The sequence below is a fragment of the Cricetulus griseus genome, chromosome 2, assembly GCF_003668045.3.
Source record: "Cricetulus griseus strain 17A/GY chromosome 2, alternate assembly CriGri-PICRH-1.0, whole genome shotgun sequence".
Lineage (NCBI taxonomy): Eukaryota > Metazoa > Chordata > Mammalia > Rodentia > Cricetidae > Cricetulus > Cricetulus griseus.
Window position 1 is genome coordinate 140,107,931 of NC_048595.1, and position 13,252 is coordinate 140,121,182.

At 36.2% G+C, this 13,252-nt stretch overlaps 1 protein-coding gene across 2 annotated transcripts in view; it reads right to left on the reverse strand.

Annotated features, from left to right (window-relative positions):
• The window catches only part of Zc2hc1a (zinc finger C2HC-type containing 1A), a 38,822-nt gene that overhangs the window by 12,812 nt on the left and 12,758 nt on the right, over positions 1-13,252 (reverse strand). For both annotated transcript variants that reach the window (XM_027398783.2, XM_035439995.1), the window contains exons 4-7: positions 8,618-8,759; positions 6,554-6,702; positions 4,883-4,982; positions 4,310-4,409 (exon numbers count right to left, since the gene is read on the reverse strand). In XM_027398783.2, coding sequence (XP_027254584.1) covers positions 4,310-4,409; positions 4,883-4,982; positions 6,554-6,702; positions 8,618-8,759 — 491 coding nt within the window. The remainder of the gene's footprint in view (positions 1-4,309; positions 4,410-4,882; positions 4,983-6,553; positions 6,703-8,617; positions 8,760-13,252) is intronic.

Consider the following 13,252-nt stretch of genomic DNA (forward strand, 5'->3'; position numbering starts at 1 on the left):
TGGTCACTTGTTTGCTATTTGTGCTCTCTGTTTCTGTCTCTGTCTTTTTCTTGTGTGTGTGGTGTTTGCATTATGTGTCCACATTTTTGTTTGGTTATTTTTGGATGTCTTTGGGTGCGTGTGTGTCTGTCTGGGTGTACATGCTTGTGTGTGTTCAGGCATGTGGAGAACTGAGGTTGGTATCATCCTTCACTGTTCTCCACTGAAGCAGGGTCTCTCAATCAAACCTAGAGCCATTGGTAAGGATAGTCCTGTTAGCCAGCTTAACTCGGGGACTGAGGAGCCACCTCCAAGGCTGGAATTACATGCAAACCACTATGCCCACTTAGTGTTGCATGGCTTCTGGGGATCAGAACTCTAGATCTCAGGCTTGTACTGCATGCACTTTAACTACTGAACCAGCTCCCCAGCCCCAAAATTATTTTTGAAAAATTCTACAGCCAGCTTCATGTGCATAGCCCACTTAAAACATTTGTAGTATAATTTAATATGGCTGAAAAATCATCTGTATAAAAGAAGTATTAAAAAATACTGCCTTCTAACTTATAATCAGCTATAACCAAAACACTAAAAAGACTATATATAGTCCAAGTAAAGGCAATTTTCTTGGTTATGGTAAGAAGGCTGTGTAGAATTAACTGCTATGTCTATGCATTACTATGTTCTGAGTTCACCAGTAGAGAATACAAAAAGAAATCAGTATTGTTTCGTTTTTTTTTAAACCACCAGAATACAAAATAATAAAAAGACAATTTACCCCACATCTGACAGAGGGCTGATCTCCAAAATATACAAAGAACTCAAGAAGCTAGTCTCCAAAACACCAAACAATCCAATTAAAAAGTGGGGTACAGAACTAAATAGACAGTTTTCAATAGAGGAATCAAAAATGGCTGAAAGACACATAAGAAAGTGTTCAACATCCTTAGCCATCAGGGAAATGCAAATCAAAACAACTCTGAGATACCACCTTATTCCTGTCAGAATGGCCAAAATCAAAAACACCAATGACAGTTTATGCTGGAGAGGATGTAGAGAAAGGGGAACACTTCTCCACTGCTGGTCGGAGTACCAACTTGTACATCAACTTTGGAAATCAGTATGGTGACTCCTCAAGAAAATGGGAATCAGTCTACCACAAGATCCAGCAATTCCACTCTTAGGCAGATACCCAAAAGGAGCACATTCATACAACAAGGACATCTCTTCAACGATGTTCATAGCAGCACTATTTGTAATAGTTTAGATGGCCCTCAACTGAAAAATGGATAGAGAAAATGTGGTACATTTACGCAATTGAGTACTACTCAGAGGGGAAAAAACAAAACAAAACAAAACAAAACAAAACAAAAACAAAAACAATGGAATCTTGAAATCTACAGGAAATTGGATGGAACTAGAAGAAACCATTCGGAGCCAGGTAACCCAATCACAAAAAGACAAACATGGTATGTACTCACTCATATGTGGATTTTAGACATAAAGGATGACACCTACAATCTACACTGCCAGAGAAGCTAGTAAACAAGGAGGACCCTAAGAGAGACATACATACATGGTCCCCTGGAAAAGGGAAAAGGGACAAGATCTCCTGAGCAAATTGGGAGTACAGGAGGAGGGGGGAGGGAACTAGGAGAATGAGAAGGGGAGAAGAGAAAGGATGCGGAGAACATGAGGGAGCAGAAAGTTTGAGTTGGGGAAAGAATTTGAGTTGGGGAAAGAACAGAAGAAAACAAGAATGGAGATACCATAATAGAGGGAGACATTTTAGGTTTACAGAGAAATCAGGCACTAGGGAAATGTCTGGAGATCTACAAAGATGACACCAGCTAACAACCTAAACAACAGAGGAGAGGCTACCTTAAATGCTCTCCCCTGATAATGAGATTGATGACTGACTTATATACTACCTGATAGCCCTCATTCAGCAGCTGGTGCAAGTAGAAGCAGACACCCACAACAAATCACTGAACTGAACTGGAATCCAGTTGCAGAGAAGGATGAATGAAGAGCACAGAGGTCCAGACCAGGCTGATGAAACCCACAGAAACAGGTGACCTGAAAATCGGGGAACTCTTGCTCCCCAGACTGATAGCTGGGATACCAGCATGGGACTGATCCAGAGCCCAGGAACCTGGGTTTTTGTGAGGAAACCTCGGAAATCTATGAGACATCCTGTAGTAGTTCAGTACTTATCCCTAGCATAGGTATGGAGTTTGGGAGCCCATTCCACATAGAGGAATACTCCCTGAGCCAAGACACACAGGGGTGGGCCTAGGCCCTATCCCAAAGGATATGACAGACTCTGATGACCCCCTATGGAAGGTCTCACCTTCCAGGGGAGCAAAGAGGATATGTGATAGGTAGAGTTTTAGTTGGGGGTGGGGGTTGTAGGGGAGGACTGGAGGAAGAAGGAACTGGGATTGACATGTAAAACAATCTTGTTTCTAATTCAAATAAAAATCTCTGCAAAAAATAAAATAAAATGACAATTTATTGTAGTATATAGTTTTTGTTCTTTTTCTATTCTGTAGTTTTGACTATTTGTTTTCTTTTTGGTGATGCTGAGAATTGAATCCAAGGCTTGGCACACTCTCAGCAATTGTCCCACCACTGAATTATATCATTATCACATTAAATTTTTTTTGTCTGTGTATGGGTATGTAATATTTGTGTGTATGTGTACACATATTGGTGTGACCAAGTGTAGGCACACATGTGCCATGGTGCACATGTGAAGGTAAGAGGACAAAAGCTACAACAGGTCCTCACCTCTGCCTTTTTGCCCCAAATCCCTTGTTCACTGCTATGTTTATCAGGCTAGCTGGTCAGTGAGCTTCCCAGGTTTTTTCTGTCTCTGCCTCCCATATCCTCTGCAGAATGATGGATTACAGTTATGTGCATCATCATGCCTAGTTCTTACATAGGTTCTGGGATTTGAATTCAGGTACTCATACTTTACCCACTGATTCATCTCCCCAGATTCGAAGGCTTTGTATATCTTGGATTTCCTATGCTGTCTTCATTGAGTGAGAAAAAGATGGTTAATTTTTTATAATTATTTCTCTGTAAATTTTCTTCATGAAATTAAGTGACCGTGAGTCAGAGATAAAGTACACTTTAAAATAATGTGAGCTGATTCTTTAACCAACGACATATGTGCACAAAGACGAGAGATATCTGTACTGTGGGTTTTGTGGCAATCCCTTAACCTTGTGATTCATTAACCGAGAGCAAAGTAAGTCTATGAAAATAAGTATCCAGATAATTAACTAACTAATGTTACTAATGTTTCCAACATTACAATGGATCATTGAAAGTAGAAGCTATTTCACTAAAATGCATCTACATAAAATGATAGACATATAGGAAAATTATTAGTGAATAGTATCACCTAAGACTGATAATTCAGTATATTCTGCCATTTTACCTAAACATACTTTTATTTATTTTGTTGTTGTTGTTGTTGTTTTCGAGACAGGGTTTCTCTGTGGCTTTCAAGGCTGTCCTGGAACTAGCTCTTGTAGACCAGGCTGGTCTCGAACTCACAGAGATCCCCCTGCCTCTGCCTCCCAAGTGCTGGGATTAAAGGCGTGTGCCACCAATGCCTGGCTCTAAGCATACTTTTAGTTCCACTTCCATCATACTACACTTCATACAATGGAGGTATACGATGAAACTTCCATTTTGGATTCTGTACCATACAATTTTCTCATGGCAAAATCATTATGAAAATGCATTCATATCTTTATGGTTGCCATATATCTTTATGTTTCTATATGTATTATCCTATCAAAACTATACATTTAGGTGAGTGTTATACATTACAATAAAAACACTTGACTGTTTTCCAGTCAAAGAGATCTCAATTAGCACCTGGCTCTTCCTAATCATTCCATAGCTTTAAACAAATCTGATTCTCTGAGTTACTCTGTGACTACAGAGAAGACTTAATTAAATCCTATGCAAAATGTGGAGCACATTGTCTGCTATATAGTACTCAACATACTACAGCCATTACTAAAACTTCAATATTATTTCTTAGATGCCCCAAAATAAAACTGTTCACTCACTCACTCTCTCTCTCTCTCTCACACACACATACAACTCTTTAAGGATTTTAATGAATACCAACTATATTTTTCTGAAATAGTTATACTGAGATTTCTCAATAGCAACACTGAATTATCTCCTTACCAGCAATATGCCAACAGAAACAAATGAACTTAGAAAAAATATTAAGGGCAAACAAAAAACATTGATACAATTTAAATATACAACACCAACAATACATTCAACATAGACTTACCCTGCCTGAGGGGCTGCTATTGCTTTATGAGAAGGAGATAAGGTCTGAAGTTTGTTTCCCAAAGAACTGTTAATTGAAGATGCTTTACCCGAAGGCACACCTTATAATAAAAAAGGTATTAGTTTTAAGAATAGTCTGAAAGAAAAGTCATACAAAACATAGCCTCTAAGGAGGAAAACAGTTCCTTATCAATACTCTTTGTGCCTATAGTTATTTATAAATAATTCACAACTACCAATGAGGAATATGTTCGGAGTTCATGTTTATCTCATCACTGACACATAAAAACCATCCCACTTTAGGGTTATCTTCTTTAAGCCAGTCATTCTTGTCTCACGGGAACAGCTGTCAAGTTCAGGTATAAGAAATATGTGGCCTTTCAAGAAATCAAGAAAAGAACTTAGTTGCAGAAGCTACTCAATGATATTTCAGTTTTACCCAGAAAGAACTACTAGCCTAATTTCTTATAATTCTTTTTAATAATCTAGAACAGGCCACTATTATCACTTCCTTATCAACTATCATGGTTGTCTTTTGTTTGTTTGTTTTAGTTTGCCATATGGATCTCATTACCTACAACAGTTTTGCTAGTAGTACTTGGTTGTGGTAGTCGGGAAGATCCTGATGATGTAGTTCCAGGAGAACTGGATTTTTTAAGCGGAGATGGCTTATACTGAAATAGTGAAAATTAAAAAATGAATTCAACATCATTTTGTTATTAGGGAATACAAACTGTAATTCAACACCTCAGAAGGCCTAAGACAGATTTTTGTTTTATAGGAATAGGCTATAGATAGATGGCGATGACAGTAATGCAGCATTCGGAATAAATTTAGTAACACTGAGTACACACTGAAAACTGGGTAAGCCAAATGTTCACATTTATATAATGAAGTATCCTAATACAGAAATCAAAACAAGTTTATTTTTGATAAAAATGTTTCAATAGATCAACTCTTTTACAAAAACTGTAAATGCCTCAGGTAACTACAAAAAATATTTACAATTATATGAAAACCATTTTAAAAGCACTGAATTTTCGATTAGTTGAGAAGAAACTGCCATTTCAACCCCATCTGAGATTGTGCCAAATACCTACCAGCACACAGATCAGATGTATAAAGTTAGTCAGCCAAACTGACACCAATTAATTTAATTTGAAATGTTTCCAGAAAGACAGTGTCAAAGAGGGAGAAAAGCAACAAAAACAAAGCCTGACTTTTTATTTAGCAAAAAAGATAAAGTAGCAGAATAATGCACACGTGTTTGTGTATATGAAAGAAACTGAAGGCAGAAGAATGAAAAACCTAAAACAATTTACAAAGAATAATTATATTTCATGTATATGTCCAAACAAAAAGAAAAAGAAAGAAAAAAAAAGTAGTCTGGCAAAAACACATATTGAAGTTTAAGAAAAGAAAGAAAATATGTGAGCAAAACTAAGAATCATAAGTTGAAATGACAAATTTTCTTATGAGATAAAATATACTTCAGAAAAAACACCAGGAAAAAGATAAATTAAGGGACCAATAAATAGGGCATTGTATATTATGAATTACAATTGCACATACTACTACAATCTAAGAAATTTTCCAAGGATGCGATACACAGGAGGCAAAATTAATATGAGAAATAGAAAATACTATATAATCAAAGCTAAAGATTTTAACAAATCACCTAAAATTGATGTGAAAATCAAAAGTAAGAATCAGTCAGTTCAGCCTGGCATTTATACATCTCAACACACAACTGTAGAACAAATATTTTATTCCCAATGCCATGTAGCATATACCCTAAGACCACATACAGGGTAACAGAATACATTTTAATAGCATAAAAACTTTGGAAATACATTCTTGAACTAAAGCAGAATTTAAGATAAACAAATTGTATCTAGAATATTATAATTATCTGCCAATAAAAGATTTACTTGAACTATGAGTAAAAAGATAAAAATTAGAATATATTTTAAACTGGATAAAAAAGATTTATAAAATGCAATTATAGCAATACTAGAGAAAGGAATGAGTCCCTACTGAACAAAATACCTTTCAGATAAATTAATTTGTTCTATTTTTTTCTCAAGTAGTCATTCAAATTTTGTATTCAAAGCCCTTAGCAATAACACATCCATTTTAGATGATGGGAAAACTGTATTGTTATGGATCATAAATATAAAACTATGACTCTGAAAGAGGTACTTTCTCACTAATTTGTAGACATAATTTAAATCGTGCATTTCACCTGTGGCCGAGAAGCCTGCTTTCCTTTGGACTCAGTAGAGAATTTGCCCTTATTACTAATACGAGCTGCTTGTTCTTTACAAAAGTTTATATGTCTATCTGCTGCATTTTCATTGAATCTCCTCTGGCAATACGGACACTGAATGTAATCTAAAGCACATCAAAGGAGAAAGAAGTTAGTAACAGACCACATGTGATGGACAATAAATATTTTTATGATTAGTTCATGATGAATAAATAATATAAATAATGACATTTGATAGTCATGCTCCCATTCCCATACAGTATCCAACCAGGCTAACCTAAACTTGTTAAAGATATGTAAGAAAAAGTCCAAAAACTGATTCTATTTCCTGCATTTGAATCAGTCTGAGGAAAATTAAAGAAAAAAAAAGAATAAAAATTAAAGTCTCAGCAGAAAAGAAGTAGTAAAAGGAAAGTATTATTTGCTTTCATCATGGACATAAACTTTATATGGCACCTGAACAGTAAAAAAACACATTAAAATATAAATTCATGTACAGATTAAAGTAAAAAATATTTTTGAAGAAATCAAGACTGCCAAGAAATTTATTTTGTAAAAAAAAAGGACCCAAGAAAAGGAAGAAGTAAGTTAAAAATCAAGCCTACACTGACATATTTCAAATTTCAGAAAATTTTCCTACTCATTAATGGAACAGTGTAAAACATCTAGCATCAATCTGCATGGCAAGTTCAAACACTGAAAGAATTCCTACAGCCCAGATTAACCCAACGATCTGACACTCCTTTATTACTTACACAGATATGAAAAGCTTGTCTGGAAAGGTCTCTAAAGCGGGGAACTCAACTTCAGGGAACATAATGTGGACTAAGAAGGGTTCTAGGCTTGAATTACCTCAGAAGCTCACAGAATCATCAATATCCCAGGAGTCAGCAAATTACAGCCTGTTAACATAATCTGGTCTGCCTACTGCCCAATTTTGTAAACAAAGATTTTTGTTGTTTTCTTTTTTTTTTTAATATAAATCTACCCATTCATTTACATATTATCTGTGGCTTATAATATGAAAAGGCTAAGTAGTTCTATCAGTAGCCTCAGCCATATTCAATACCTAAAATATTTACAGCTGGGTCTTCTACTGAAATAGATGGGAAATGTGTCCTCTAGCACAAAATGTTTAATTATATCCAGGCTGGATGAGAAACATTCTCTTTGCTGGGAAGAAAACACCAATCTAGAGCACCAGTTCAATTTCAATGTGACTATTTAGGTTAAAATAACTACCTGTTGAGGATGTTCTAATATCCAAGAGCAAACCGTAAATTCTACTACTTTAACTCTATCTCAATAGTTCATGTATTTATTATAATCTTTTTAGTTTGATAATAATTAACATTACAACTTCTAGTTTCCCAGCAGAAACTATAAGCAATATTATTATTTTTAAATCATAATTTAGGTAATCGGTCTATACCACAGGTTCTGGACTAATTATATATTTTAGAAATGTAACTTTATCAGGCAAGATACCAAAGAACCAAGCAACAGAACTATTTGAATCCTAATGAATGTGTAATGAGCATGATTGATTTTCCACATTATTAATATTTTAAATTTATAATTTTAAGACATAAAGCTTATGTTTAAATAAAAGCATCATGATTAAAAAGTAGTGTTTCCATGGGGAAGGGCCTAGGCCTGGCCCAAGATGATGTGGTAGACTTTGGGTAGCCCCTTTTGAGGGCCTTACCTTGCCTGCACAGTGGAGGGGGATGGCTAGGGGCAGGTAGGATGTTGGGAGGAGGGGAGGGAGAGAGAGAAGGGATTGACATCTGAAGCAAGCTTGTTACTAATTTGAACTAATAAAATAAAACAAAATTTTTTTTAAAAAGTAGTGTTTCTATTGCTCTGTAAATATATACCTCTATATCCAGATGCTTGGATTATGACCATTGTTTGACAACAAAGTAAAGAGTATGCATCATTGGACTTCAACATAAAAATTATTTTATACCAACTGAAAAAACAAACTCTATCAACCTTTGCTCACATAAACATGTCTGTCAACAACACTCCACATACCAGGGTCATAAGAAGGCGGAGGAGGGGGAGGAAGTTTGCCACCCTCTTTAAGTGCCTGATCAAGGCCTTTTGCTGCTCTTATGGTGGCAATGAATTCCTCATGCTTTCTTCTCCAATTAGATGGTTTCTTTGGTGGTTCTGGCTAAAAATAAGGAAAAAGCAACATCAAAATATATTTTTAATCAAAATATATTTTTAATAAACTGAAGTACAAGTTCAGACCATATTTTAAATGGTCCCTTGGCAGGAAGCCATCGGTGATTTTTAATCAAATTAAAAATCTGTAATCACACTGTATAGCTTGTAAATAAATAATATTCTACTAAGGCAGATACTGTTAAAGTATCCTCTACAGGTGAACAGCTGGATTTGTTCTCCTACTATTTCTCCTTTTTCAGCCTTTCTACAAGAAAATTTACCGAACTAAAGAGTTTCAATTGGCTTTTAGGAATTCAAGACTGAAAATGCTTTCATCACCTCACTGAGACATTTGTATTTATTCTGTGAATGGTTCACATTCCAGGTTAACTTCTTTCCCCGGCTTTTAGGCTTTTTGGAATAATTCTTCCTAGGTACAGAAGAAACTACTCCTTTTCTCCAATTCCTGTGGATCTATAGGTCCTTTGATATGCAGAATTATTTTAAAACTATTAACTAATTTACTATTTTCCTTTGGGTGTTATTATTGTCTTTTGCTTTGTTTCTTTAACTTTTATTCATTGTGTATTTTATTCATCCTGGTAAATAGTGGGGCATAGAGACTCATGCTGTAGTTTCTATATCCCTCAACTCCGTACTGAACCCCTCCCCAAAACTGAGATAAAACATTCACCATAAACAAAACACGTGAGTGTAAATCTATTCCTGAGTACTCCCATTCATTCCATTGCTTTGACAATCCTTGTTTGAGAACTAGGATTTTAAATACCGAATCCTTATGGCATTATCTGATATTTGACAGGGTACCTTAATTCATGGTCATTTCTCAATCTTTTCCTTATTCTTATATGTGTACTTTCTGTATCATCTTTATAATTGGTTTGTCATTTAAAATAAAAACTAGCTAGAAAAGTGGAACATTTTATTCATCAATAATTTAGGGAAACTAATCTTTATTATGATGAGTTAATCGATATAAGAACATTTTATTTGCCGGGCGTTGGTGGCGCACGCCTTTAATTCCAGCACTCGGGAGGCAGAGGTAAGCAGATCTCTGTGAGTTCGAGACGAGCCTGGTCTACAAGAGCTAGTTCCAGGGCAGCCTCCAAAGCCACAGAGAAACCCTGTCTCAAAAACAAACAAACAAAAAGAACATTTTATTTGTTATTTGTTATCTCAATTAAGTATTCATTTGCATCTTTTAGTATTTCAAGTATTCCTCATAGAAGGCTTGCTCTTTATTGTAAAATGTATGTCTAAATAATCTTATACATTGTGTTGTTCCTCTATATAAGGTTCATCATCACTTAAGAGACAATTAAGTATATCAAACAAAATTTCCCTTTTTTACTTTGTCTTACTGTCCATAGTAATTTCTCAGTTGATTCCCTTAATTTTCTAGGTATTTCATAAACACAGTTTCAAGAAGTCAACCCTGGACACATGTACATCTGACCAATGCTAAATGGGCTCAGTAGGTGGTACATAAATGTATGTGTGTGCATGTAGTGTACATATAATAATTAAAGAAGACATCATGAATGTGGGGGAAGTACATGGGAGGAATTGCTGGGGAGGCAGGGTGAGTCCAGAGTACTGTATATACAGTGCTAATGTATGAAGTTCTCAAACTCACCTATAAAAATTAAAAATAGCATATGCTGCATAGTTCTATAGTTCTTACATGAAGAGATACAAAAAGGAAACCTTTGCCAAGAAATTTGGTAATTAAGATAAAATGGAAAATATCTTTACAAAACAGCAACCAGTAAAAAGTCACAAAACTTACATTTGATTTTAAAAAGTAAATTTATTATTTAAAAATATTCCCATCAAAAATTTCCCAGGTCCATATGCCTATACTACTGAAATCTTTTAAAGTATAACAACAAAACAATATTCCCAAAAGATTTTTTGAGAGTAACAAAAACTGTTAGAAGAAAAATTATAAACTTACTTCACTCATGGATATACATGCAAAAACCCACAGAAACAGTTGGCCTGAAAAAGGGAAAGCATATCGACCCCAGACGCTCTTTGGGAGGTCAGTACGGGACTAATCCAGCCCCCTGATCATGGATGCCAATGGGGAGGCCCCTGCACTCCTGGGAGCCTCCGGAGGTGGACTGGCGTTTTGCCCTGGTGTGTGTGGGGGGACTTCGAGAGCCCATCCCACTTGAAGGGATGCACTCTGTCTCTGGACACATGGGGAGGGGCCTAGGCCCAGCACAGGAAGATTTGGTGGACTTGGTGGAGCCCTGGTTGGGGGCCCTACCCTGCCTGGGGAGTGGTGGGTGGATGGGGTGGGGGGTAGGTTGGAGGTGGGGGAGAAGGAATGGGGGTGAGGGGAGGGAGAGGGAGAGGGGACTTACATGTGAAACAAGCCTGTTCCCTAACTTGAATTAATAATAGTAATAATAATAATAAAAAGAGAAAAAAAACTCACAGTTGTTAAAATAATATATTTAAATAAAATATTTCTTGAAGATTAAAAAAAAAAGACTTTCTTATTTTACAGTTAAATGGAAACTTTTATCTGCCCCACAGTATGGCAAGGTGTGCTGGTCTTTTCGACTGTTTTCGGTACAGACAGATCTTTGTATCAATGCAAGCTAACAACCTTCTTATTATTCATCACTGAATGTATTTGATTTTTCTGGTGTGGCAAACAGACCCATAAATAAAGCTTCACAGATCTGAGAGCTTGTGAGAAAACTCCAAGTAAACAAGAGTCTTGTAGACTTTGTTCCTCTATAACATGGGTTGTTCTTGGAATGTGTTTTAATGTCCCTCCCAGGTGTAATAGGAGTGGGCTTTTCTTTGGTTACCCATCATTTTACCCATTATTATTTTTATTATTTGAATGAGGCTTCCAAGCACACACTGCCCTCCTGACTATATTAAGCCTAAACTCATATGACCATACCCCTATGACTATATACAACCTGAACTAAAATGAAATTTGCTCACATGAGCTGACCTTGCTTAACCTGCAAAATGCCCTCATAATATAAACTGTTTGATGTCCTAAATAAAGTTGACTGTTGCATGAGACTTTAGTCTGCCTCATCTTTAGATCTGTTCTCCAGGTTCACACTGCCAACTAGAGCAGCAATGCTGGTGCAGCTACTTGGAAGAGTTTTGGGGTAAGAAATGCACAAGGAGACTGAGAGACTATAGGACATAACTCTCTTCTTTGGGGAGGAACATACTATTTCTAAATAAGGCTCCATGTGACTGTGAGGACTTGCCTCTTACGTGTCTATGGAAATAAGAAACTATTGCTGCAGTCCTTCCTCCCTGTTCAGACAGCCACTTTTAGAAAGATACCACCTTCTAACAGGGCTTCTGACCTTCAGGAAGGGCTCTGAAAACCTCTAGCACAGGGCCTGGTCTATATAACTCTACTCCCCATATCCACTTTCTGGCTTTTGTTCAACTTTAACCCTGCCCATTCCAGATACTGGCAATACACATTTGCCTGCTTTATCTAGTGTCTAACATGGTGTAGCTGTTCACAAAGTTATACATTCTTAAAGAATGCACCTTAGAGAAATTACCTTTAAGATGAAAAGACCCACTCAAGTATATGGTGTCAGATTCTTAGATAAAGAATCCCAAAAACTATCTACATATTCTTTTTTGGGTAATTTAGGCTGGATTTCAATTGCTCTAGGCAGTTCTTATACATATAGTCTATGAATGATGTCTTGTCTTTAATTTTACCAAAACTAGAGTGTGTTCTACTGTTTAGGTGCTGGTGATTGTGTAAGATTTCCTTGATACAAATAAATACAGTAAGAAGTATACTACACTGTAACATCTCCTAATTGCTTTTCAAACTTTAATACGTGACTCACCCAAGGATCTTGTAAACAGCAGATTTTAATTTAGTGTGAATCCAGGAGGCCCAAGATTCTGCATTTCTAACAAGTTCTCAATTAATGCTGCTATTCACGCACTATGGATCACACTTTCGGGAGGAACAAGGCAATAAACTACTCGGCATAGTTTTTACTTTGCTTTTATTCTTATAGTGATTCAATAAAACTATTTAAAAAGCAGAGTAATGGCAGGGCGTTAGTGGTGCATGCCTTTAATCCCAGCACTCGGGAGGCAGAGGCAGGCGGATCTCTGTGAGTTCGAGGCCAGCTTGGTCTCCAGAGCAAATGCCAGGATAGGGTCCAAAGATACACAGAGAAACCCTGTCTCAAAAAAAAAAAAAAAAAAAAAAAAAAAGCAGAATAACATTTGAATATTACAATCTTATGTAATGTCCACAATAACCTCCTAAGACACAACTTCTATCAACACTGTACAATTTTACATGTAAACAGAAGCATACATAATGTAACTTGCCTAGTCAGCACAGCATGTTACATAACCAGATCACAGTCTGGGATTCTCACTCTTTTCGACAGCCTCTGTACCTATGATATATACTGTTTCAAATAAATGGCTAATTTACCTACTTTA